This window comes from Ictalurus furcatus, chromosome 22 (genome assembly GCF_023375685.1).
Source record: "Ictalurus furcatus strain D&B chromosome 22, Billie_1.0, whole genome shotgun sequence".
NCBI classification, from domain to species: Eukaryota; Metazoa; Chordata; class Actinopteri; order Siluriformes; family Ictaluridae; genus Ictalurus; species Ictalurus furcatus.
In genome coordinates, this window is record NC_071276.1 from 14,020,189 (window position 1) to 14,046,742 (window position 26,554).

Here is a 26,554-nt window from a genome sequence, read left to right on the forward strand (position 1 = left end):
AGAAAAAAAACCCCATCCATCTGTGCCTCATTTGTTAGTGTCCAGTGACAGAAGTTATCAAAAAAAGTACTGCATTGAGCCAAAGAAAAACAAAAGCAACAAAAAACTTGGGTGCTATTCATAAAATTCAATAATAAACAACAACAAATCCCTACAGCCAACAGATTTGGATCTCACTTTGCAGGAAGTGTCTCGATGTCTCGGATCTCTCTGGTGACGGTCATGGTGAAGCCGTCAATCACGTAAAAATGTTCTTTGCCAAAAAGCAGCAGCCCTTCGCTGGTGTCGAGCCCTTGGACCCGAGCGCAACGGTACATGTGCTGAATCTGTTTATACACATGGCAACAAGGCTTTAATATATGCACACAAACAACTGCAATGTCATCATAACAAAAATAGGGGCAGGACAAATTAGAATACTGAACACAAACAAGACTAACACAAAATTTAAAGCAGATTTCAAAAATAAATAAATGACTGAATTGATTAACCTTCTCTCCCTCCTCCAGCAGGCGGAGCAGGGTGGTGTTGTCCGTCTTTTGCTCCTCATCTACAGCTCCACACTCCAGCAGCTCCTGTAGCTGCTCTGGGCCGTCCTCGTCTCCGCCGTCTGCTGTAGAGCGGGAACGCTTCAGAGGAGCTTTTACAAGACCTGCACACACACACAAACAGGCTATCCACTATCAAAACTATCCATCATGGCACATTTAAGTCCAAACTACAGCGCATAAACTGTTTTTCATTTACAACCCCAATTCCAAAAAAGTTGGGACGCTGTGTAAGATGTAAATAAAAACAGATTGCCTATGGAATAGGCAGCTTGCACATCTGGAAAGGCATCATCAATGCTGAAAGGTATATACAGGTGTTAGAGCAACATCTGCTTCCATCCACATTCCATTCCATCTATACTTCTGAGAGACTCTACCTCTTTAAGAAACTCTTTTTATACAGAGTTACTTGTTACTGACCTGTTGCCAATTAACCTAATTAGTTGTAAAATGTTCCTCCAGCTGTTTCTTTTTAGTAACACTTACTTTTCCGGCCTTTTGTCATTGTCCCCCCCCGTCCCAACTTTTTTGAGACGTGTTGCGGCCATCAATTTCAAAATGACCTTATTCTTTTCTTAAAATTGTACATTTACTCAGTTTAGACATTTGATATGTTTTCTATGTTTCTATTGTAAATAACATATGGCTTTATGAGATTTGCAAATCACTGCGTTCTGTTTTAATTTACATTTCACACAGCGTTCCATCTTTTTTGGAATCGGGGTTGTACATATTAAAAGAATGTCTACATTGATGTTATCAGGATGTCTTTGAAAGATGCTTGTAGTTAAAAAAGGTGACTGAAATAGCTCTACATGAAGCCAGTCATCCAAGGTGTTTCATTATTTTGGGAATAATGAACAAAATTGATTAGTAGGTTAAAGGCAAAATATCTTCAAGGTAAATTCAATTGTTCTTATTCGTCTTCCATTTGCATCATTCAGCCTTGTACCTAACAACAGTTAGCAACATGCTGTGATTTAACAACACAGTCGGAGCAGTAATAACCCGACTGCTGGAGAACATTAGAGCACAAGGGTCCAGTTTGCACTGAATGGTGTGTATCGAGACTTTCTTAAGGAAAGACTTATTAAAACTCTTTTCTCTCCATTCGCAGTGGTGGTATTTATTCACATTCTGGAAAGATCATTAAAGGATCCAGGAAAGACAGAACCAATTAAACATTTTAAGTTCAAAGAATTTAACCCGACACCTCTGTCTCTTTCCTTTGCCATGAAATAGCATCAGGAAATATTTTAGGGCAAGAACTGGAGAGTGTTTTTTTTTTTTTTTTTTTAGAGTCTCACAGTATTTTCATATAATTTTTTCAATTTCAGATAGAAAAGTAAAACAGGCTGCATTGCTTTCATCAGTGACACGAGGAAAACAGTCCATGCTGAAAAGCAAACCTTTGCTGCGGTGTTCTTCCATTGCTTGATCTCTTCAGTGAAAATTAATTAGTTGAATGTTGCGTTCCAAGCATCAAAAGTGAAATTCCAAACTACACTGCATTTCACTGGGAATCGCACAACACTGAAATGCAACCGCGGACCAATCACAGACTTAAGCTCTACTAGGGGTGTGGTTGTAAGCAAAGAAGTAGAGAAGGATAATGGAACACCTTTCATGATTTGAAGCTATTCAGAATCACTACTAAACATAACGGAAGTTTTCATGTGACCAATAATGCTCACAGAGTACAGCGGGACCTCAGAGTTATCAAATTTCTTAAACTTGCTTTCAGTTAAAAGAGTAGGATGACTATTTATTGGAATTCCTTTGTGTATTGGGGCACATTGTGGTGTAACTGAGCATTTGCGCTGTCGCACTCTGGTTGGTTTGTGTGTACAGGGATTTTGGCGTTGCACTCGTAACATATTCTGTCACAGTGTATATTTGCATCTGATCGCAGGTATGCACACACATAGTATGTAGCTTAATTAGCTCCTGTTACCAATCTTAAGCAGGTTCCCAAAACAGACAACCGGATGTACTTTTATATTTTTAGTCTTCTGGAACCAAAAGTTCCAGATCATAATGCAGGTCTGAATTGGGCTGGTGTTTACCTTTGACCCTTGCGATGGTGTCCTCGCCATGCTCTGGTTCCTGCTGTGTGCTCTCTCCCTCTGTGCTCTGCTGGATGGAGTGCTGGTACATGCCCGGGTTTCCCGACAACAAGCGCATGTAGTACTCCTTACTGTCGTAGCTGATGGCTCTACGGTAACGCACCGGCTTCTGGGGAACAGAGCAGGATGGAATTGAATTAGAGTCATGCTTTTCATGTTGTGAAACATTTAACCGAAGCTAGCAGAGATCTTATGTCTGTAAAAATCCTCAGGCATTCGGGTCACTGAATGGCTGAACAGTTTTAAGTAACAGCTGAGTAATCAAAGCAAGTAGTAGTAGTAATTAAGTAAGTAAAAATGATTTCAAAAATCATATCACACTTACAGTTAGGACCCATTAGTACCATCCTGTTTGCAAGGCCAACTGGTGCCCCTAGCTTACAATATTTATTATTCCTATTCATAAAAATGTATTATACAGAAATGTTAAATCATGTGAAAATGATTAAACTGCAGTTTGAATGCATGAAGCAGACCTGTTCACAAAGGGTTGATATGCACTCGAATGATTTGCAGGAGTGAGAAGCACCAAACACCAAAGCAGTGCAAATACACACTATCGCTCAAAAGTTTAGACACACTAATTCTTTATTTAATTTTTTCCCCACATTTTAGAATAATAATTAAGTCGCCAAAACTCTGGAATAACACAAATGGAATTATTTTGTGATAAAAAAAATACATATATATTTTTATTTTAGCAAATGTAGACACTGTTTTTGCCTAGAATTTCCAGAAATGTTTTCTTGCCATTTTCTCAACTGATTTCTTGAGGAATTTCCCTGAGACGCTTTTTAAACAGTATTAAAGGAGTTCCCACCTACACTGGACACTTACTGGCTGCTTTTCGGAATATTTTGCACCAAGTCCTCCATTTAAATAAATATTTATTTTTTGGTAAATAAAATGTTAGTTTTCTAATTATATTTGGCACAATTATATTTTTGTCTGCAATACGGATTTCAAACATTTAATCATACACCTTCAGATCAAAAGGTTTTTAAGATCATGAGAAACATTTCAGTCGAGTGTCTCCAAACTTTTGACTGGTAGTGTACGTTGCAACACGTAGGGCTCACAGAAGAAGTTAAGCAAAGCCTTATATATATATATCCAGATATTTTTGGTTCAACAGAGAATTTTTACAGGCAGAAACTGTCGAGGTTTTGCCCACTCTAGCATCATGCAACTATTTCAGTGAGCAGAAGAAAATCATTTTTGAATCATTCATTCCTGAGACCAGGCTATACCTGAATTGGGACACAGCGTGCTGCTGCCCCCAACAAGGGGACTGGAAAAGAAGTCTGACAGGAGGGAAAGTGTGTAAGACACAGACTGGTTAAAGGCCTGTTTTAAAAACCACTGTTATTTCTAGTCTTCCTCTTGAACCTACACTGTGCTAAACATCACCCTCAGGCATGTGGTAATTGTGAAAAGGAATCAGGCCAGGTAGCATTAAACTTCCTCCGGCTTTGCACACTGATCCAAAATCTTGACAAGCCAGGAGGAGTCTTATTTATTCAAGTTAATGAAGTGAGTGATTAAAGAGAGCACTGTGAATAACAGGAAATGATATGAGTACTAGAGAATAATTACTGCTTTTAAAAAACCTAAGTGAACTGATACTGGATGAAAAAAAGACACACAGTGACACACACACTCAAACACAAACACACTACCTGAGAGCTGGTGTTAGGCTCATTGTCAGGCACGTAAGGGTAATGGATATAGAACAGGTCATTGCGAACCATCTTCTTCCTCATTCGACAGGGCCCCTCTGTCATGTCCAGCTGGAACTTGTCTAGGTGCGAACCAATAGGAGGTCCCCAAAGACCTCGCTCACGGAGTAACTCGTACTCGATTGCTGCCCATTCATCAGTCACATACTTCAATGCGTTCTGTTGCCTCTGTTATAATAATAAGAAAAGTATTAGATAAAATAAAAAATATATACATATGTGAAAGTTTCAGTAGTGCTATGTATGTATATATATATATATATATATATATATATATATATATATATATATATATATATATATATATATACATACATACACACACACACTTACAGTATACCACAGTGCTGTGCATATAATGCTTGATTCTGATTGGTCAGAAGGTGTGCAGTTTTATATAATTTTATATTTATATTGCTCTGCGAGATTCTAACCTCTTGGTATTCTTTGTACTGCATGGCCACTAGATCCCGCACCACTGCGATGTGTGTGAACATCCACTGGAAGGTTTCCTTGGGGTTAAAAAAAAAAAAAAAAGATCTCTGCACATTTAGTTCAAATTAGCTGTAAATGAATTGTTCAGGCAAATGAAAGTATAGATGAATAATATTATAATAAAGGTTATTTATGTAGCACCTTTCAACAGCAGCGAAATCTCAGCTTTTACAAATGATGGCCAAGACAGGGTAAAAATGAAAAGACTGATATAAATGTAATAAACAACTAAATTAAAAATGCCAATTACACACACAAACAACAAGACAGATAAACAAGCTGCAGTAGGGAAAGGAATGAAACAATAGGAAAGAAAAGCAAAACAAAGTGAAAGGAAAGGATAAGCAAAGGAAGAAAGGATCGAAAAGAACTAAAGAAAAAAAGAAAGTTTAGGAAAGGTATTGTAAAAGTAAAAGAAAAAGAAAAAGAAAGAAAGGGAAGAGAAAGGAAGTCAGTAATTTAATAAATAAAAATATAATAAAAGTTAAATAAAGTAATAAAACTGCAACTTCCTTAATGGGAGTAAGGGTAGAAGAAAGAAAGTAAGGACGGATGTAGGGAAGGAAAGCAGGAAAGAAGTCAGGAAGTACACAAATAAAAATAAAATAATACTCACACAGTTGAGTTTTTAGGTTTAATAACACATATTTTGAAACGTTAATACATTTAGCCCTAAAACACCACAGCGTGTGATGTCAGCATTTTCAGTACCTGTGCTGAGAGATTATTCTTGTTCATGCCGCTCTCTTTCTTGCTCCGCCGTGCGCCTGTGAGTTTAGACAGCCCGAATCCACTGCTCACCCGAGACAGTTTGGATTGATTTGCCGGAGCCACAGTCTCTCCCCTGCTGATACACTTCTTCTCATGGCCTGAACAGGACAGATGAAAAACAAAGACTGGCTATATAAGCACACAGGACTGTATGGTCCTTAGGTGGAACTGTGTATAAAATGTGCGAACAATAACACTCACGGCTAACGGATGTGTTTAGTTCATTCCTGATTTCAAGCTCTTCGGCCTGATTAAACATCTCTGTGTGTGTGTCTATTAGTAAAACACGTGTAACAGTGTGCGTGTGTTTCCTCTCACCGAGGTGGTTCTGCCAGCTCTTGGCTGCGGGTTCCTCTAGCGCAGGACGGGCTGTGCCGATGTCCACGTGTCCTCGGTCATTGACAGGAAGAGAGACTTTAAAAATCTCCTCCAGCATCTGTCTCTTACTGTGCATCAGCTCAGTCCACACCCGGTTCACCGCCTTTAGCAGCAGTTGACGACCTATTGGCGTTTACATGACATTTACTCACTTGGTTTTTACCCAAAATAATATACAACTGAAGCAGGATAGGAACGAGCAGAACACTGAGAGGGTACAGTATAATTAAAAGACAACATAAGATTACGTTAAGTGAGTCTTTTAGGCTTTCAAAATAAGCAAGAGAAAGACAGAGCAAAGACTATAGCTATTCACTGGCTGTTACAGATACAATCCTAAAGCCTTGTTGTGAGATTGTTGTGACAGACAGTCGTACCCTCGCTGACATCCTGGCTCTGCTGTGCATCAGCCTCGTTCTCGGATGGCATCATGACATGCCAGGTGGTCATCCGAGCTTCAGCCTCCAGCCCAAACCCCTCCACATTACTGCAACACGACACAAGAGTCATGCCATGAACCTCTGACACATCTAATGTCGCAAGAGCCATGAAAATGAGCCTTACGGTCTGTTTTTCCATTTCTGAGAAACATTAAGATTTATGTGTCTCTAAATAACATTTTATTTACAAAGATGAAGTCCAGGTGAGTTTGACCCCGAGTAACAAGCTTAAAATGTTAAGAAGGGGGGAAAAAAACCCAACAGTTTATTCCCGGTGACATTGAACCTTCCAAAAAACTGTAAAGGAGGAACACCACAAAGTGCTATGTGCTATTTTACACATCAGACATGGTCCAACAATCGCATGTTCAGGCGAAGTGCTTGCAATCTTAACAGCATACAGTCAAGATAGCAACCAGCTGTAAATGGAGTCAGATAACAGATATGGCTCAGTTATGTTGCTATAAAGTAAAAAAAAATATATATATATATTTATTCAAACGCTCTGAATCAACCAATAATAAACACTTTTTGCACGTACATGCGGTGTACATTCACAGTCTTACAAGAACAACATCATGCCACTTCAGTGATTGGTTTTTCTTTCCGTTGTCAGACCAGCCAGGTAAATGGCAGAGTAATTCAATTTTAGCCTATTCACAATGACTGATTTTGTTTTTCCTGTTTCTGATTTAGTACGAGTGTTATCTTCGCCTTCAGACAAACTATTACATGAGCTCGAAGTGGAGATTTCTGAGTCAGCCTAGTGACCGTCTCCTGACAACCCAATCATCATGCCAAGCTGTTGTGAGTCAGTGTGAGTCAGAAGGAAAGAAAAAAACAGATGAAGGAAAAAAGCATGTTCTCCAACCCACATACGAATGCTCAGACCTCATTTAAATGCAGTCACAAAAGACCACGTCTGACAGGCTGACATAAGCGAATTCATCTCCGCTGTTTTAAATAACACTTCCCACAGGACATCTTTTATTTTTAGAAGCAGAAAAGACAACAATCCTCTCAAATCAGATTTTATCTTCACTTTCAATCTTAATCCTAACAAGTATTCTCGATGCTCCTCCATTTCACAGTTAGCCTAAACTTGTAAAGTTAACCCATTTAAAATACATAGAAGCTGCTAAAAGTGGCCTAGAAACATTTTTACATGTTCATTTCATTCAAAATGGCAGCATCTATAAATACACTGTATATGAACAGGCAGATTGGACATGCCCTCATCTCCTTCAGCCAGTAAGCTACCTGGACAGATAACTAGTAACTAGCTCATATTTGCCACAGGGAGACATGAGCAAGCTTGGATATGAGTGGCCCAAAATGGTCGGACATGTTTTGTGAGATTGCTGATTACTGAGCTTGTGTGTAACGGTTCCTAAATTGAACTCTAACCTAATAAAAATATCCTTCTCGAGATCAGGTTTGTTCCTACCTGCCGACCTTTATACACCAACATCTTTACACTTTACAATCTTGACACTTTTCTTGCCTATCCTCTGAAAATACATCTCATACAGTCATGGCTCACCTGCCGGTGTGTAGATTGATTAAACAGTGCGCCAGGCAGGCCACAAATTCATGGTCGTGGTTTCCAGGTCCTAGCACCAGGTTGCGGTTTACGGTTAGCACACGCAGTGAGTCGAGCAGCGCCACCTGCTGGGGAACGGTCTTGTGCGGTCGACAGAGCTGATACAGGACGGTGCGATTCAGGCAGTGATAGATGCAATCCAGCGACAATCCCTGAGACCTCCGCTTTGCCTGATGAAAGAAGCAAAGAGAAAGGGGGGGGGAAAAAAGATGAGATGACAAGTTTAATCACGGAGTTGCGACAAATTGAAAAAAAAATTGGTTTAATGACATTCAGTGAAGAGACATGAATGAAGCAACGTCTTAAACGTTACAACTGAAAGAAGGATAAAGACCAAGAAATAGACGGTCGTGAGAGATTGTGGTAGGAGCCGTACAAATATAGATAAACGACCAATTTAAGGAAACGAATGGAAATCCTGGTGAAATGTAGAAGCTGCTAAATAAAGGTCCCATTATTTCCTGCAACTTCACATGTAATCTCAGTTCTTATAACTTCTAAATAATGTTCTGGTTTTTTTTCAGCACAACCCCACATTATAAACATGTAGGGTTATAAATCCAGGGAGCAAAAGGGATTGCTTTCCCTCCCCCAGAGTAGGTGGCTAATTCAATCAGCATTCTCCAAAAGCTTGCTCATCTGCTTGTTATTGCAAAGTACACTAAGTTATGCAACGTTTACGCTGTCTCCTGGGGCTTTCTTCTCATACTTGTGCTAATAATGTGTTTTTAATGCAACTCGCAGCCTGTATGAAAGGTTCGCTCGCTCTGACTGTCGGAAGAAGCCAGCCAGCACAAGGAGCTTGTTTCTATGGTAACACTTTACATTAAGGTCCCCTTAACCGACAGTGTTGAACACATTAGTTAACATGAACAAACCATGTACTTCGACATTAATACACTATACAGTAAACATTCACTGATTGTTTTTTTTTAAGTTATAAAAAAAATGTAATGGGTGCCAACCCACTGCAGGGCAATGAGGAAAAACCGGAGTATCCAGAGGAAAAACTTTGCACCCCCCAAAAAACAAAAACAAAACCCCATCTCTTTTTTAATATACAATAATCTGTAACCATATACACTACTGGTCAAAAGTTTGGAGACACTCAACTGAAATGTTTCTCATGATCTTAAAAACCTTTTGATCTGAAGGTGTATGATTAAATGTTTGAAATCAGTGTTGTAGACAAAAATATACTTGTGCCAACATTTTCCTTACTTTCATTAGAAAACTAACATTTTATTTACAAAAAAATATTTATAAGAGTCCACAACATAATTCCCATAGTTCCATTTGTGTTACTCCAGAGTTTTGACGACTTTATTATTATTCTAAAATGTGGGGGAAAAAAAAATACATTAAGAATGAGCGTGTCTAAACTTTTGATCGATAGTGTATGTGAGTACGAGAGTGTATGCAAAATGTTCATATATATACGGATATTTAGAAATGAAGCCTGCTGAGTTCTTCATCACTGTTGATCACCTGGCTGATCAGCTGCACTATGAACTCCACCACCAGTTTGGATTCCTTATTGAACATGCCCTGCCACAGTTTGTCCACCACCCGCTGGGCAAAGTAAAACACGTTGTTGACCAGGACCTGGTAATTTCCCCCGCTAGTGATTGGCATCGATGCGTCTTCTCCTGTGGGAACAGTTCATAACCATGAGAGAGTGCTGAACAATGTGTAGATCCAGCATGCGCTCGCAGTTTGAATGAAATCCTGACCTAGGAGCACATCAGCAGCAAGAAGATGTTCCATCACACCATCCAGGATGTAGGACTGGAACTCTTTCTGCTGGGTTCTGGTCGAGCGCTCGGGTGAGGACTGGAAACAAACAGCACATCAGTCTTGGCACACAAATGCTAACTATACAAATATTTGCAATACTAAATTGCAGTCTCGGGGAGACTAAAGCAACGTGCGATGCTTTAATTGCAGAGTTAATGGAGTTTAACTAATGGAGTTTGGTAGTTCTGCCTTTATGTGCATTCTGAATCGCATCTAAGTGTGATTTCCTCACGTGCGCTATAGGAAAATAGACAAAATAGGCTAATCTATTCAGTTTGCAAACAGTAAAAGGAAATATGGAATATGGAGGAGGCTCACCTCCAACAGCAGGTCTAAAATGGGCGTCTGCTTGCTGGCAGGAGTCATACAGAGGTTCTCCATGATCAATACCCTCATGAAATCAAACACATACTTCTTGGCTGGGTGATTAGTCAGGTAGGTCTTGGAGCCCACATTACAGTACTCTGATTGGCTGCGGTTCATGCCCGTGTCTCCTGCGAAGGCTTTGAATTCTTCAGTTGGTGAGCCGGCTTCATCGTCCAAATCACTGACCTAAGCAAAAAGATTGCACATGAATGAACGAACGAACGAATGAATGAATAAAACTCCCACATTATGTGTGAAAAAGGTGAAAAGGGGACCGTACCATCTCGGAGTAGGGTCGGATATTGAAGGGGAAGACGGCAGCCGCGAGGGCACACAGGAAATCTGGGCTGTGCCACATGGGTGCCAGGTCGGGCACGTTGTGATAGAGGTAACGGAAAAACTGCATCAGTGTGACGGGGTATTCCCTGAGCCAAGAGCCTTCCTCCTCCGACTGCCAAGGCTACACAAACAAGAAATAACTGAGCGTAAAGCAGGAACACACAGAAATACTTGAACTAGATGAAAAGAATTTAAATGAAATAACTAAATAAACAAACGCATTCATGATCTAGATCCTTATAGTGTCAAAAAAAATCACTTCATATATTATTTTTAAAATATTTTTTGATAATTGACAATAAATAGGCTTTACCACCCAAAGTGCTTTAAACTTTACTTCATGATGCTGTTATAGTTTTAAATGCTACTTTGTTGTCTGGTTATCAGTGTTAAGTTCTTGTATGTGAATATATTTTTTTAAAAGTACTATTTAAGTTTGTTTTCCGTTTACTACTTTGATCTATTTGACATCCCGGAGACCATAAATGTTGGTTTATTTTCGTGTTTGACCCATAGCTGAAAATGTTCTTCTACCAACACAGACATAGCCTGGGAAAACTCTATTAGTTTAACTGATTATGTTAAATTTCTGTGTAGTAGATTAAAAATTATTAGAATACATCAGCAGTCAGTGACACACACACATATATATATATATAATATATACACACACACACACATATCTATATCTATATATATATATATATATATATATATATATATATATATATACACACACACACACACACACATATATATATATATATATATATATATATATATATATATATATATATATATATATATATATATATATATATATATACATACAAACATTGTGACTATATATATTATTACACAAGCATTGTTTTTAAATGTTCCATTGCTCCGAGAGCACTCAAAAGGCCTAATGAAAACACAAGCTGAGGCCTCACCAGGTTCAGCATGCTGCGCAGCATGGCCAGCAGGAGGAAGGCTGCCTCGGTACACACGTTGTGGATGGAGCCCACCACCGTGCCACTGGAGGCTGGAACCCCAAAGATGAACGTCCAGATGGAGTCCAGGTCAAACTGCACAGACACAGGGAACGTGTCACTTTCTCTCCATTCTGTATTTCAGCTGTTATGAGAACTTTCACATTACTGAGTAAATTCAATACAAAAATTCAGGTCATAGTAGTGTCTAATAATAATAATAATAATAATAATAATAATAATATCAACTTAAGTAAATTTAAACCATGACAATTTAGACGGCGACTATATTAGATGACAACAGAAATACATCGCAGAAATACATACAGAAAGAAATCGCTTAGCGACAATTTCAATTAAATAACCTAGTTATTTAATACTAATGCTGAATAAATGCATATTCAGCACATAAGGATGCCATCGTACAATACACATAAATAACATACACACAAATAACTGTGTAACATACACTTCATTCACACAAACGTAATTCAACCACAGACATGTGTCCCACTAGAGTTTTCTCTTTAGTATATTATGGATTTTAGAAGAAGAAGAAAAGGTACCTGTGTGCAGCATGTGCATCAGGATCACATGTTTATGATTATTATGTAAAAATGGTTCAAATGAACTGTGACAGTATGTCTGTACTGTTAATTCGTGAAATGTACAACAACACTTTCATAGGCAAAAGGGTTGCCAGTTTTAAAAATAATAAACAGGAAAATGCTAGTTCTGCAGCGCTCTGATAAACTACTAAAGGCTACAAACATTTTAAAAGTGCATTCAGGAAAAGTATTATAGCAGTTAGTCTAAAAAATGATTTAATATTTGCACTGCTAATTCACTGTCTATTAAATGTCATCCTCTCTGGAAAGCCAAACCTACATGCTTCTTCAATATATTGCACAGCTGAACAATTATGATTATGATTATTATCATTAAATACTTTGTGGCATATAGTAAATAAAAATCAGTACATCTGAAGGAGTATAGACTTACAAAGCCCAAGATTGCACATTATAAGCTTAATATTTTGTGCTGATTTAAAATGATACACTGATAAATATCAATAAAAATATTCCGTTCCTAAATTTGCCAAAAAAACTGATTAAAAGTCACAGTAAAATGATTGTGCTGTTCCAAAATATCGAAAACTGATTTCGATTTGTGTATATTTTTACTACCATCCTAGCTCTATCTGCAAGCATGCAGTACAGTGTTTTTAAATGGATAGAAATTGTAGACAGGGGAATTAAAGTCATGAAAAGGGGTCATTTGGGGACAGTAACGGTACGGACAGAAAGTGAACGCATCGCCACTGTTATGAGGACACACAAGGACACACGGTTAGTACGATTAGTAGGGAAAAAAGGTCATACTGACATGTACCTGCAGGCTCTCGGGCAGTTCAGTGACGGGCTGCTGCAGGAAGAGTGCCATGAGCAGGAAGTAAAGCTCAGGCACATTGGTGTGTTTGGGCAGCAGCGTCTGCAACACAGGGAATCCTGGGAAATGGCAGGCGTCGCGGTTTATCTCGCGTACGGTGGACCTGCCGCCTGCGCTGCGACCCACGTTAAACCCTGAAACAACAGAAAGAAAGAAACAAACTGACGCAAAGTGGAGTTTACTTTTCGATGACGTTACTGTGTGGATGTCAGATTTAGATGAACGGTAATTACAGTCGGTAATTAGGGTAATACTCAGACCTGTGTCATCAGTAATGTATAAAATAAAAAAACAAAAAAAAAGAAAGGAAACAAGTGCAGCCCTTTAAGCCAGAACAAACACTCCCGTCCTATAGGAATGTGTTACGTTACTCACCGAGCACGGTGCCGATCTTATTTGTGAGCACCGAATCGGTGTGCTCGAGCCAGCCTCCTCCACACAGACCCTCTTTAAAGCGACTGAGAATGCTCTGATTGCTCAGCAGCACCACCAGAATCCAAAGCGCCACGGTCACTGTGCTCGAGTGAATGTGTTCCTCCATGAACATCAGCAGCCAATCGAATCCCAGCGTGCGCACCAGCTCCTCACAAGCCCTGCAGGAAGTAGGGGTAAACACACATTCCTCTAACATTATAGCACTGATGATAACATTTGGTCCTGTGACATGTATTTCATTTGCCCTGGGTTGTTTATAATACTTTTATGATTATCTTATCTTTGCGAAATGTTCTTGGACGACATAAATAAAACATTCAAGACGTGTTCAAATAATCGTACGCGCGCAAATTTTATATGAAGCACTCCTTTTTAGTGGACGCCTAACTGTATACGATTAGTTTTAAAGTCATTAATGAATAAAAAATGAAACATTACTGTGCGTTAACGGTGCATTTCTCCTTGGAGCTGAAAAGCAGTTTGAGCAGGATGTCTAGGAGACGATTGCGTAGCAGGATTATGTTAGAGGAGAGCAGCCCTCCAAAATCCTCCTCGAGTCCTGGACAGAACACAGGTAATTAGAATTACTACAATACTACTGAGGAAATCTCGGTTCACTATGTTTTAACGCTGCTACAGTATATAAATATATACACAGACATGAAGTATGTCATACATTTCATGTCTAACATTTAAATCAGGAATGCGGATCATATGTGTGGATGTCGGCAGAACCACAGTCTCACCTCCATCAACCTTCTCCTCATTATTAACCTCCATAACCACAAACTTCTCACAGACCGCAAACGTGGGCAAGGTCGATGAAATGAACTGGCCAAACCTAAAATGAAAGCACAAAGTGTTTAAAAGGACCAGAAAACACTCAAAATTGAGTGCTTTATTAATGCACTTAAGTATATTAATGGTCCGTATAAATCGTAACCAGTTAGCTTCATCGTGCCGAAAAAGAAAATAAAAATGCTCTGATCTGATAAAGCGAAAACTAGAGCTACAATTTAAGGTTCGGCAATTTTAAATAATCACAAGTATATCAATTATACTTCTAACGGAAGTTGGTGATATTTTCAGAATTACACTTTTGTACTGCTAAAGGTGATGAGTGTTTATGGAGTGAGGGTGAATGGTGTACCGGAGGAGGTCGTAGGAGTTGGGGAAGCCCTGCAGAAGCAGGCTGAGCACGTTGCTGATGGCGGCCACTGTAGGCTGAGACAGCGTTTGGTCCCTCAGTGTCAGCAGCAGTTTGGGGATTAGTTGAAACTCCCGCAAGAGCTTAGCGTTCTTAGCAGCCTCGCTGGAATCACAAGACAAGAAGCCGACTCAATTAAATGACATTCATCAACTAATCTAAATACCAAAAAAAAAAAAAAAAAAGTTTTTATTGGACAAAACCACAAGGGAAAGATGGTTTAATAAAAGAAATATTTCAAAGAATTATCCTGTCTGGAGTGAAAAGTCTCACCTGGATTCAGTCAGGAGTTCAATGAAGTGCTCAAAGAGAGACAGGTGCAGTTCATATGGTGCGTGCAGCCATACCTGTGGGGAACACGTGTACACCTCTATCAGGAAGCATCAAATACCGGCATCATCCAATCAACTAGTATACAAATCAGTATAGTTATAGCTGCTCCTCAAGATTTGTCTCCAGACCTGAATCTAATCCACAACATCCAGACACTCATGTTCTTCATCAGCTTCATGTACAAAACAGAATTAACACCTAAAACTGGTTCAAGAGAAGGAAGCAGACTAATCCTAAACTAAACCTGGTTGAAGAGAAGGAAGCAGACTAATCCTAAACTAAACCAGGTTTAAGAGAAGATAACAGACCGATCCTAAACTAGACCTGGTTTAAGAGAAGATAACAGACTACACGGTCGTATAATATTGCTACAAATGTGCAGTGTTTATACCTCAAAGTCACAGAGCAGATCTTGGAAGGCGGTGGAGTTGGGAATGATGGACGTCTCATGGCCGCTGTCTACCGTGCCGACTAAGGAGAAGGTCAGGTGCAGGATGTGGCTGTTTAGTAGTGAGCGCTTCTTCTTCAGTAGCATGGCCAACAACTACACACAGACACAGAGAGAAGATACACTACATATAACAGTTCTAATCCCAATGCATAATAGGGTATTTACAACATAAATAACAGCACTATTTTCAGATCAGTTGTTACAGCAGGTAAATTGAACACATTTCCTTCTTCGGTGAGTTTGAAATGAAATGAAATGAAAAATAAATTAAACAAAATTTAAAAAATGTTTAAAAATCACTTATCCTTAATCAGCAATTTAATTGATACAGGTACAAACGAGTTTTTGAACTTATTCAATTTGCACAGAGGGATTCTGTAACGTCTACCAGAAGGTCACAGTTCATAACAAGTATGGAGGACATGGGACGGGTCACTCAGAATTCTTCTAACTTCTCTTAATGTACACCGATCATAGAGAGACTGGATACTGTAATAGTCTTTCTGGCCTATCAATTTCATAGCAGTTCCTATTACGTATGTAACACTGTTTTGTTTGTTGTTTTGTATTTCACGGTGAGGTTTCCGTACCAGGCTGACAGTCCATACCTGATTACACTCTCTGATACAGACTGATTAAAAAAAAAGAAATAAAATTTTATCATCAACTCCATAAAACCACAATCTGTGTAAAAAAAAAAAAATCCAGCCTTTGGTAAAGTCGCTCACAGACCCAATTAATATGCATGTCCCACGTAAGAGATCTATCTAAATACACTCCAAGGTGCTTGTAAGACTGCACTTGTGTAATATCCTGGTTATGTACAAGTACAGGTCTATGATCACCGATACCCACCGATCCCAGTGAGATCCACGGTATGTAATACAGATGTTGAACTACTTTGCTTAAGTTTAAGACCCTTTTATTTCCCGAGAGCGTTTGGGAACATCGTCATCTGTAGGGTTTATATTCCTCCCTCCGGTTAATGCAATAAGACCTGCAGAGCAAATCAATGCCTGTGTTCAACAACAACTTCAACGCACACCCAGTGCACATGTTTTTATACTGAGAGACTTTAACCACTGCAAACTGGAACTGTCATTATCTGGTTTCGAACAATATGAGCCACAAGAGACAACAGAACTTTAGATAAACACTATGGGAATGTAAAGAAGGCGTAGAACGCAAAATCAATCACAATACAGCGCACCTTATTCCAACATGTAGGACAGTCTTGAAGAGTTCTAAACCCATGACTAAAGACGTGTTCGTGTGGTCAGAAGACAGTACTGAGTCTCTGAAAGGATGTTTCTTGGGATATTTTTTTTTTAATAGTGCTGATATTGATGAAACTACAGGAGTAATAACAGACTATGTACATTTCAGTGCAGATAATGTGGTTACTAAAAAACAGGTAACTATTTACCCAATAACAAACTTTATATCACAAAGGAGATAAAGCATTGCATTAACAGGAAAACAAATTGCTTTTAAAAACCACGATCGTGTAGCACTAAAATCTGTTCAGAAAGAACTGTTTCAGTTGCTTAAAGCAGCAAGGAATAAAGAATGTGGAGTTAAAAAAACCCCCTAAAAAACAAACATGCAACGAGCAAAGAAGAGGCTTTTACAACTGATGATTTACAAAAGGCATGTAAATCAGAACTGAGCACTACGATTACTTCCGATCTTGGGGAGAACAGGTTGATGACTGACCCCGACCATGTTCAGTTGTTATTCAAACATACGTGCCCTAAGAAGTCTGCTGTGCCCTGATGGTATTTCAGTCTTTCTTTTAACGGTCTGTGTCGAGGAACTGACCCCTGCTTGGTGCTCTATATTCCAACAGTCTATTGATTCGAAAACAGTCCCAACCCTTTGGGGAAAAAAAAAAAAAAACTCTCATAATTCCTGTGCCAAAAATAGCTCACTCCTCTGAAAAGAATGATTTTAGACCAATCGCTCGCACGTCAGTGGCGATGAAGTGTTTTGAGAAGCGTATGGTGTCGATGCTAAAAGCAGACATTAACAGTAAATCAGATGCATTTCGGTTTGCTTATTGACAAGACAGAGGTACAGGTGATGCCATTAATACTTTGATACACTTCATCTTAAATCATCTTGAGGACCCTGAAGCTTAATATTGATTTTAGTTCTGCCTTTAACACTATCCAACCCTATATCTTAATTTAAAAAACTAAAGCAGTGAGGTGTGAATCCTGCAATTATACACTGGTATTACTCCTTTTAAACAAACAGAACCCAGAGTGTTAAAGTAATCAACAGTCTGTCCCAATTAAAATTTGGTAGTACGGGCGTTCCACAAGGCTGCGTTAGCTCATCAGTCCTTTTTTTTTTTTTTTTTTTTTTTTTAAACGCTGATACAAATGAGTGCTCAAGCAGGCACTTACAGAATTACATCTTAAAATATTCAGATGATACAGCTATTTTAAGTTTATTGAGCAAGCGGGACAGCTCTTTTATTCATTATTCTGAGATCAAGTCATTGACTGCTGTGATGCCAATTACTTAAATTTAAAATAAGGAGATAATGTTTGACCCCAAGGGCATCGGTGATCATAGAGTTTCTATTTCGTTAGTGATTTTCACATGTTTTTGTCATGTTCAGTGATGCTGAATCAATGATCTGGTTATAAATGAATAAAACAGAAAGGCAAATATGGTCTTGATGAGTCTAATCTAGTCGGGGTTTTTTATATGAACAGAGTGGGGCTAACCTGGTAGCCTCTGATGCGCTCCATCTCTTTACTGGCCAGCGGGTTGCTCTTTACCACACACACCAGAGCTTTGACGGCTGCGTACAGCCCTTCCACGTCTGACGCCATGGCCACTAATCCAAGGATGGCGGCAGCACCACCCACATACTGCAACGTGGTGGCCACTGGGGTAGGCACAAAGGCTCTCACACCTGCAGGGGAAGACGGGGAGAAATCCACATTTCTATTGAGAAGAATGAACATACCAAAATAACGGATTCACAGATTTACAACATCGCTGAATTCATACCCAGGTAGCCTATTACAGCAGCGCCGATGGTCCTGGCAGGTCCGATCAGATGGCCTGCAGCGTTGTGGATGAGCTTCACTGGAGTGGCGTTCTCATGAGACGAGACTGCCAGCTGTAAAGAGGTCTCTTTCAGTATTTTAGATTTGACACTACATCCTGAACGAACATACACCGGTCAGTCATAACATAAAAACCAATGACAGGCGAAGTGAATAACACTGATTATCTCGTTACAATGGCACCCGTCAAGGGATGTGAACAGTCAGTTCTCGAAGTTGGAAGCAGGAAAAATGAGCAAGCGTAAGGATCTGAGCGACCTTGCCAAGGGCCAAATGGTGATGACTAGACGACTGGGTCAGAGCATCTCCCGGCATGCAGTGGTTAGTACCTACCAAAAGTGATCCAAGGAAGAACAACCGGGGAACGTGGTCTGACGAATCACGTTTTCTTTTACGTCACATGGATGGCCAGGTGCGTCACTTACCTGGGGAAGAGATGCAGCAGGATCTACTATGGGAAGAAGGCAAGCCGGCGGAGGCAGTGAGATGCTCTGGGCAATGTTCTGCTGGGAAACCCTGAGTCCTGGCATTCATGTGGATGTTACTTTGACACGTACCACCCCCCTAAACATTACTGCAGACCAAGTACACCACTTCACGACAACGGTATTCCCTAATGGCAGTGGCCTCATTCAACAGGATAATGCGTCCTTCCACACTGCAAAAACTGTTCTGGAATAGTTTGAGAAACATGACAAAGAGTTCAAGGTGTTGCCCTCCAAATTCCCTGGATCGCTATCTGATCGATCATCTGTAGGATGTTTTGGACAAACAAGTCCGATCCATAGAGGCCCCACCTCGCAACTCACAGGACTTTAAGGATCTTCTCCTAACGTCTTGATGGCAGATACAACAACACACCTTCAGAGGTTTTGTGGAGTCCATGCCTCAATAGGTCAATGGAGCTGTTTTGGTGGCACAAGGAGGACCTACACAATATTAGGCAGGTGTTTTAATGTTATGGCTGATCGGTGTACACAGTGTATCACATAAACCCACGTCCACAATTCAGTAATACAGACCCAAGACTGTTATATTAAACACTCGCTTACAATTAAACACTGATGAGGGCAGTAACATCTCCTTCACAAAGGATTATATACATTATTGACAGTGGGGAAATTTCTTTAATGACTTCTACCTTGCTATTCCGCAATATTGCTGACTGAGCACTTTACTTCTCTTACAAACTCCTTCCGAAATCCGAGTCACCTGCCAAACACTGATTTTATTTAACCATCTGTGGAATACTAATACGCTGTTTCTCAAACAATTTCTCAAACAAAATGACATTACTCCTAGCAAAGACGTTTGATACGATTTACTGAGAGGTGAAACACTGGTGACACAAATGTAATTTGAATCAACACTGCAGTAAAATTAACTTTGTATGGTGGTAGTAGTGTGTACTGAGTAATATCCGTGGAATATGAACGCTTACTAAGAATTTGACATCACTACAACATAACTGACACCTTAAATATTTGGTAGGGAACAAATTCAGACAAAGACTGCATATGTGTTAACTTTTAAAAATAATATAAACTGATAAGGTTTTTTTTAAAAAAAGCAAATGGTGGCATAGATGCCTCTGTTTTATTCAATCGTCACAGGTTTTTATTTTATATTCACAGTTTTTCATTGTGTATCTGTAAGTTTAAATTTGATTATCTGAAGTGTCTGGGTTTTACAAAAAAATTATATTCTACACATAATCGTGTAGAGAACAGGAAGGTTGTTCTCACCTGTTTGGCGATGGCCTTGCTGTCTATTTTGTTGTAGGCCTTGCGGATTTTGGCCACGGTGAGGGATGAGACGGAGAGGGCGTAGAAACTGAAGGACACTTTCTCCTCTGGTACCAGCGAGACAGGACATGGAGGAACAGCCTCAGTCTTCGAGTCTTTACCTGAAGAGGAAAGAAGATACAACATCAGACAAATACAAGAAGTCAGTATCAGATGAAACTATGAGTACACCCTTGATTTAATAATTTTTTTTTGTGCTTTTTTTTGAGAGTCAAGGTTTTGCTTGAATGTTGCTATGGCAACACTTTTAATTTGCAAACCTGAATCACAAAGAATAATCATCTGGGGCAGTGGTGGCTTAGGGGGGCAGTGGTGGCTTAGGGGAGCAGTGGTGGCTTAGGGGGGCAGTGGTGGCTTAGGGGGGCAGTGGTGGCTTAGGGGGGCAGTGGTGGCGTAGGGGTTAAGGCTCTGGGTTACTGATCGGAAGGTCGGGGGTTCATGCCCCAGCACCGTCAAGCTGCCACTGTTGGGCCCTTGAGCAAGGCCCTTAACCCTCTCTGCTCCAGGAGCGCTGTAACATGGCTGACCCTGTGCTCTGACCCCAGCTTCCTCATAGGCTGGGGTATGCGAAGAAAAGAATTTCACTGTGCTCTACTGTACATGTGACCAGTAAAGACTCATTATTATCATTTTCATTATCTCTGTTAGCCTTGAATACTTTTTCCTTACTACATACCAAAATGGCATACCATCATTACATATTCATTCAAATATGTATGAATTTATAGGATTGTGCCACCATTTCTTGATCTAATCTTAACCTACCACATCAATAGCATAGGTTGTTTACCTCAAAACCATGTGATGATGTTGAAATGAATAAACATTTATCAGTCATATTATTCATATCGTATTTATCCTAACCCAATACTGCTTTACAGTGAGCGAAATCCTTGAGCTCAGATATACACACTAAACACACATGTGCAAAAAGTGTGAAACATATCCAGGCTTAGCGAAAATGACTCACATGGCAAGTAGACGGCTTGGAAGCTGCCCACGTAGTTAGGCCCGAGCTCGTAAATGGTGCTCACGCTGGCAGCAGGCAGCACTTCTTCCAGGAAGTGCGTAGGTCCCAAACGCCACACCAGAGAGGAGAGCTGCCGCTGAGCAGGAGGAGTCCCGATGTAGCCGTACACCGTGCTCAACACAGGAGCGTTGGCCGCCCCAGTGCCACCAGGCACACTGTGTACATAGTGGAGCTAGACAGTGAGGGAGACAGAGAGTGAAGTCAAGGAGGCGGAAAGCAGGAAGTGGCTTGAGGTGACAGTGTGGTTTGTGCGGTGTATACCTCTGCTGCTTTATCTAATCAGATCCGAAGCATCAGAGGCAAACCACAAAGGAGGTGTGAAATGTTTCTACACGATGCTGGCTGTTCAAGCAAGGCTCAAATAGAATAGCTTATATTCTTAACCTCAGCTCAATTATAACAACTGATTAGGAAAAAATGTATATTTCTTTATATCCTTTTCCATTACAAGAGTTATATGCAGTCAATTTTATTTACATGCAAAAAGAAACAGAGATTGAAATGTTCAAATCCACTGAATGTTTATTAACCAAACATAAACACCATGGAATTCGCAGTGTTGAAATATATTACTTTTAACACACACGTAATAAATATTCCTCGAAAATTCAGCGGTAGTAGTTTTTCCCCCCACCACAAATTGTTCACAAATTTAAATTCAATAATAAGATATTCAACTAGCCAAAGTTAGTGTGCAAAATTCACTTCACAAAAATACAGATTAATCATCCGGGCTAGCCAGTGACAAGACAATCAAGCCTGGAATACTATGAAATGATATCTAGCCAATCAGTTCAGTCCCTCAGGACTCCAGGCTCGATCACTTGGGAGCCTGGATGCTTAACTTGCACATGGATTTCACAAATTGAATTTGACTGGTAGAATGTGAGCGCTGAAATGAACAACATGAATAGCTTTTTTTTTTTTTTTTCCTTTTTAAATATATTGGAAATATCTGTGATATTTGAAGAAAAAGGAAATTTCAATACTATGAATTAAATAGCGTGCAAATCTTATTTTTAAGACTGTAATGGCTTTTAGCATTAAAATCTTTATGGCTCTGTTTTGCATCCATCATTTCTTTTTTGATGGAATTACTTTTCATTCACCTGTACAATCTGGATATTCTTTCATGCCGGTTTAAAGCTTCATATACTCTTCTGGTGGAAATTCATATTACAGAAATAAAAAATTATAGCTCATTTTGACCTAAACAGGTAGGATTCGTGTGTCTATTTCCATAAATATGTTCATATTGTGAAAGATTTAGGTGATAAGATATATTAAATATTCACAGATCAGTTGTATGAGGTTGATTTTTATATCCATTTGAACTATATTGTGATGAAATCTAAAAGTAAAATGGCCTGAACAGAACTGAAAGATCAGAGATAAAAAAACAACAAGCAAACAAAAAACAACAACAACAAAAAAAAAACACTGGGGAAACCAACTACTTGTGAAAGCTGGATAATAACACTTAATAGCCATAATTAATTATTTTCTAAAAGGGCAGTGTTATGAGTTTGGATGAAGCTGCTAAATTGAATAAAATTATACTGGGCCCTTTCAGATCAACTGAATGGAAAATACTGTTATAAAATCCAAAACAATCTGAACCTGGTGACTAAAACCCAGGAGGAATGGAATTGTGTTCATGTGTGTCTCACCTTGACCGTGTTGACCAGCTGACCGTCGATGTAGAGTGTAGCCATGCTGTTCTTCAGCATCCCTTTGCTCATGACCAGCACCAGGTGGTGCCACTGGCCCTCGGTGATGAGGTCAGTGCACCGGAAACGGGCGCAGCACGGCAGCAGCTCGTAGAACGACGACTCCTCGCTGAAGTCATCCGCTGTGGAGCAAACCACACAGGAAGTGAGGTCACACACATGAAAGAAAGCGAACTGAAAAGACAATCTATTCTAATAAGATATGCTACAGACATAAAAATACAAAACATATACAGTACAGCAACATGCATAAAGACAGAATTATAACTAACACATCACTTAAAGCAAAAAAAAAAAAAAAAAAAAAGCTGTTTGTTTAATAAATAAATAAATAAATACATTTATAAATCTCTCTGCTTATGAATATACATTTGGGTCAAAGATAAGATGTGCCTAATTTGCATTCAAAGTTGATTTATTTGATTGAACATTAACAACAGGCATAAATCTAACATTCTGTTCGTACTTCTCTGTTATCTGTTAAATGTGTTTATGGGGAAGTTGAAATAAAGCACAAGCTTGTCCTTCAGGATAAAAGTCTGCGTTGTAAATCCTTACAAAGAAAAACTTTTTTTTATTTATAAACTTTTATAATAACTATTTATAATTATAGAACTATAATGAATTATTTTTGCTATTTAAAAACCCCTTTCCATCTTTGACCCACATACACAATATTAGTCACTCACGTAGCCTTAACTCCTGTAAAAACTCCCGTAGGTGCAGACCTACATTCCTCATTCTCACATACACGCATTTTCTGTTATTTTCACACTAGTAACTGAATAATTCATAGTAGTTACTGAATAATGTGCTTTAACATAGCAAACTGAATTTGAAGCTTGGAACTTAAAAGGATTTCTTTCTTAAGTTTGAATACTTAACCTAAAGAAAAGAAGAGAGTCTTGCGATACGGTATATGAACATCAACACAATATAAAAAGAAATAATATTCACAGAAACATGTCATGAAACCGGTAAGTGGCGTGAACAGTAAATAGACTTACCGTAGCTCTGCAGCAGCTCCTCTTTGGTGGAGACGATGAGCGAGCGGTCTTTGGCGGAGAGCACGATGGCCAGACAGACGTAGTGCTGCTCGGACGCCGTGGCTCTCCTCACGACGGTTAGTAAACGCACTGGGTGTGTGTGTGGAGATGTGCTGAAACGCTCCACACAGAACCAGATGGAGTAACTGAGGCCCGATGGAGGAGGAAACAACCGCTCACCTGTGCACAATGAGGAATACGCTACAAATTTCAACACGAAGCTGAATGTACCGGGTTTGAGACGTAGCTCAACACATATTTCCTTGATATATTCTTGCATTTATCTGAGAGATTTAGCGTGCTTTCACATATTCAGTATTTATCGCGTTCGACTCGAACCATGGCGCCCCTTCCCGCTCGGTGTGCTTTGTTCGTGCAGGTGAGAACAGAGCAAACGCACAGAGCTGAAGTGCTGCGGGAATGTGATGCGTTCTGAATATTTACACAGATGTACATACAACAGAAAATAAATGGTGGCTGCGGTACTCAAAATGTAATTATATTCGGAGTGAGTGACGAACAAAACAGAAAATGAACAGCGCATAAGGTATGCAAAACCTAATTATAATTGAAATGATGAACAAAATAAAAAATAAACAGAGGACACAAGATGCAAAATGTCATTATTTATATAATTATCTATTCCTTATGATTCCTAAGCTCACTTTGCAAAAGCCAGTTTACCTTTCACCGCAAAACAATGGCATCTTAGCAAGTGAAAACATCTTGAATAGGGTCAGATTTATCTAATATTTCTTACTATAAGATTACAATAAACCAAATATAAGATCATTAACATATTTCTAGACATTATTACTCATTTTCAGACTTGATTGGCAGATAATTTTGCTTCTTTCTAGAAATAAATGCTTAAAATGAGCAAAATGATCTGGCAAAAGAGCAAGACTACTTCAAGCTTGAAATGAGTACAAATGACTTGAAATAGGTTTAATAAACGTTTATTATTTGGTTTATTGTAATCTTGTAATCTGTAAAATTATATTTAGTTTATTGTAATCTTATATCTTACAGATAGATTTGACAATGCTCAAGGTATTTCCACTTGCTAAATGTTTTTTTTTCCCCATCACCGTATTTCTGAAATACTTCCATCCCTATGTGCCTCTCTGCCAATGTTTTGGTGTCATTTTCATGTGGTTAAATATGTGCAGTGTGAAATCAAATCAAGCCAAATAGCAACAGTGCCTTTACTTTGGAAAAAAAAGTCTATTAGGTCTAAACTTTTTTTTTTTTTTTGGGAAAAAGCTTTTTGGAAACAAAGCACAGCAATTTACGCTCTAATCCACCAATTACAAAATAAGGATCATATGTGGAAAATGTGAAAAATATTTAGATATGGTATTTGTGGGACGTCTTTCCATTTTAGTAAATAAAACAACCCACGTTATTAGTGGTTAGTCAGTCATTACCGAAAGAATATTTATGTAAATGTTTACCACACGGACAAATGGACTAAAGTGACTAATATGGCGTACAAAATAAACCTGCTGACAACGCAAAGCACAGCGTTTCTCCACTCACTCTGTCATTCAGCTCACTTTATTCATTTATTTTAAAAAAATATATTTACATTTATTCCTTTAGCAGACTCTTTTATCCAAAGCGACTTACAAATGAGGATATATATATACCAAACATATACCAAAAACGTGCTTTGTTCGGATTCCATTCCAGCCATCAGAAAATAAGACTCCTTACAGAGCAAGAAAAAAAAACAAGCAGAAATGTAAGAGCCTGAGATCTGAGTCTTCAGGCTGCCTGTGAGAATGTGAATGAAAATTCTTCCGTCAGTGGCAGCGATGACGTCATCCGCAGGAAACTAGGTCAGAGGACGTGCTGCAGGAGGCTGTCTATAAATACCGAAAACATCCATTTACCTTCCCGAGGGAGGAAGGAGAAGAAGAAAGACAGAGATGGATAGAGAAGGGAGAGAAAACGGGGGGTGGGGGGGGGGGGTAAGAGGCGTCCGTCTATCCGGGGTCTGCAGAAGACGGAGAGACGGGAAAGAGAACGAGGGATCTAAAAAGCTCTACACTTCATATTGCATCATCACATTAATACTACATAACGCTGCCACTCAGCAGTGCTGCGCCAGAGGAGGCTTAAAGCACGCACACATCTCTATACGTCTCTCTACGTATACAAATGTCCTTCTTTACTAAGCGCTCAGCAGCCTCTCAGTATTTTCTCTGCACCGCTTCTCTTCACTCCTGCTTTCTGCTTCTCTAAAACTCCAGGATGTCCTGTCCTTTCTTGTCTAACTTTGTCTTGACTCCTTTGTCTTTATCAGCAGCTGCATCTCTTTGTTGGATATAGACAGGGATGGAGTGGGTACTGTCTGCTGACTCAGTGCTTGCAGATGTGTGTGTGTGTGTGTGTGTG

At 39.3% G+C, this 26,554-nt stretch overlaps 1 protein-coding gene across 2 annotated transcripts in view; it reads right to left on the reverse strand.

Moving 5' to 3' along the window:
• Window positions 1-26,554, reverse strand: part of wdfy3 (WD repeat and FYVE domain containing 3) — a 101,030-nt gene that overhangs the window by 16,312 nt on the left and 58,164 nt on the right. Inside the window, exons 19-45 of one of the 2 annotated variants that reach the window (XM_053610841.1) lie at window positions 24,113-24,331; window positions 23,046-23,227; window positions 21,316-21,547; window positions 20,286-20,446; window positions 18,482-18,593; window positions 18,193-18,383; window positions 15,395-15,547; window positions 14,944-15,017; window positions 14,614-14,775; window positions 14,210-14,304; window positions 13,902-14,022; window positions 13,404-13,621; window positions 12,966-13,162; window positions 11,541-11,675; window positions 10,547-10,726; window positions 10,219-10,452; window positions 9,837-9,936; window positions 9,592-9,752; window positions 8,044-8,273; window positions 6,438-6,547; window positions 6,001-6,183; window positions 5,623-5,780; window positions 4,851-4,928; window positions 4,357-4,584; window positions 2,618-2,783; window positions 492-652; window positions 178-326 (exon numbers count right to left, since the gene is read on the reverse strand). In XM_053610841.1, coding sequence (XP_053466816.1) covers window positions 178-326; window positions 492-652; window positions 2,618-2,783; window positions 4,357-4,584; window positions 4,851-4,928; window positions 5,623-5,780; window positions 6,001-6,183; window positions 6,438-6,547; window positions 8,044-8,273; window positions 9,592-9,752; window positions 9,837-9,936; window positions 10,219-10,452; window positions 10,547-10,726; window positions 11,541-11,675; window positions 12,966-13,162; window positions 13,404-13,621; window positions 13,902-14,022; window positions 14,210-14,304; window positions 14,614-14,775; window positions 14,944-15,017; window positions 15,395-15,547; window positions 18,193-18,383; window positions 18,482-18,593; window positions 20,286-20,446; window positions 21,316-21,547; window positions 23,046-23,227; window positions 24,113-24,331 — 4,390 coding nt within the window. Of the gene's footprint in view, window positions 1-177; window positions 327-491; window positions 653-2,617; window positions 2,787-4,356; window positions 4,585-4,850; window positions 4,929-5,622; window positions 5,781-6,000; window positions 6,184-6,437; window positions 6,548-8,043; window positions 8,274-9,591; window positions 9,753-9,836; window positions 9,937-10,218; window positions 10,453-10,546; window positions 10,727-11,540; window positions 11,676-12,965; window positions 13,163-13,403; window positions 13,622-13,901; window positions 14,023-14,209; window positions 14,305-14,613; window positions 14,776-14,943; window positions 15,018-15,394; window positions 15,548-18,192; window positions 18,384-18,481; window positions 18,594-20,285; window positions 20,447-21,315; window positions 21,548-23,045; window positions 23,228-24,112; window positions 24,332-26,554 lie in introns of both variants that reach the window. The other variant, XM_053610840.1, reaches the window with a different exon arrangement.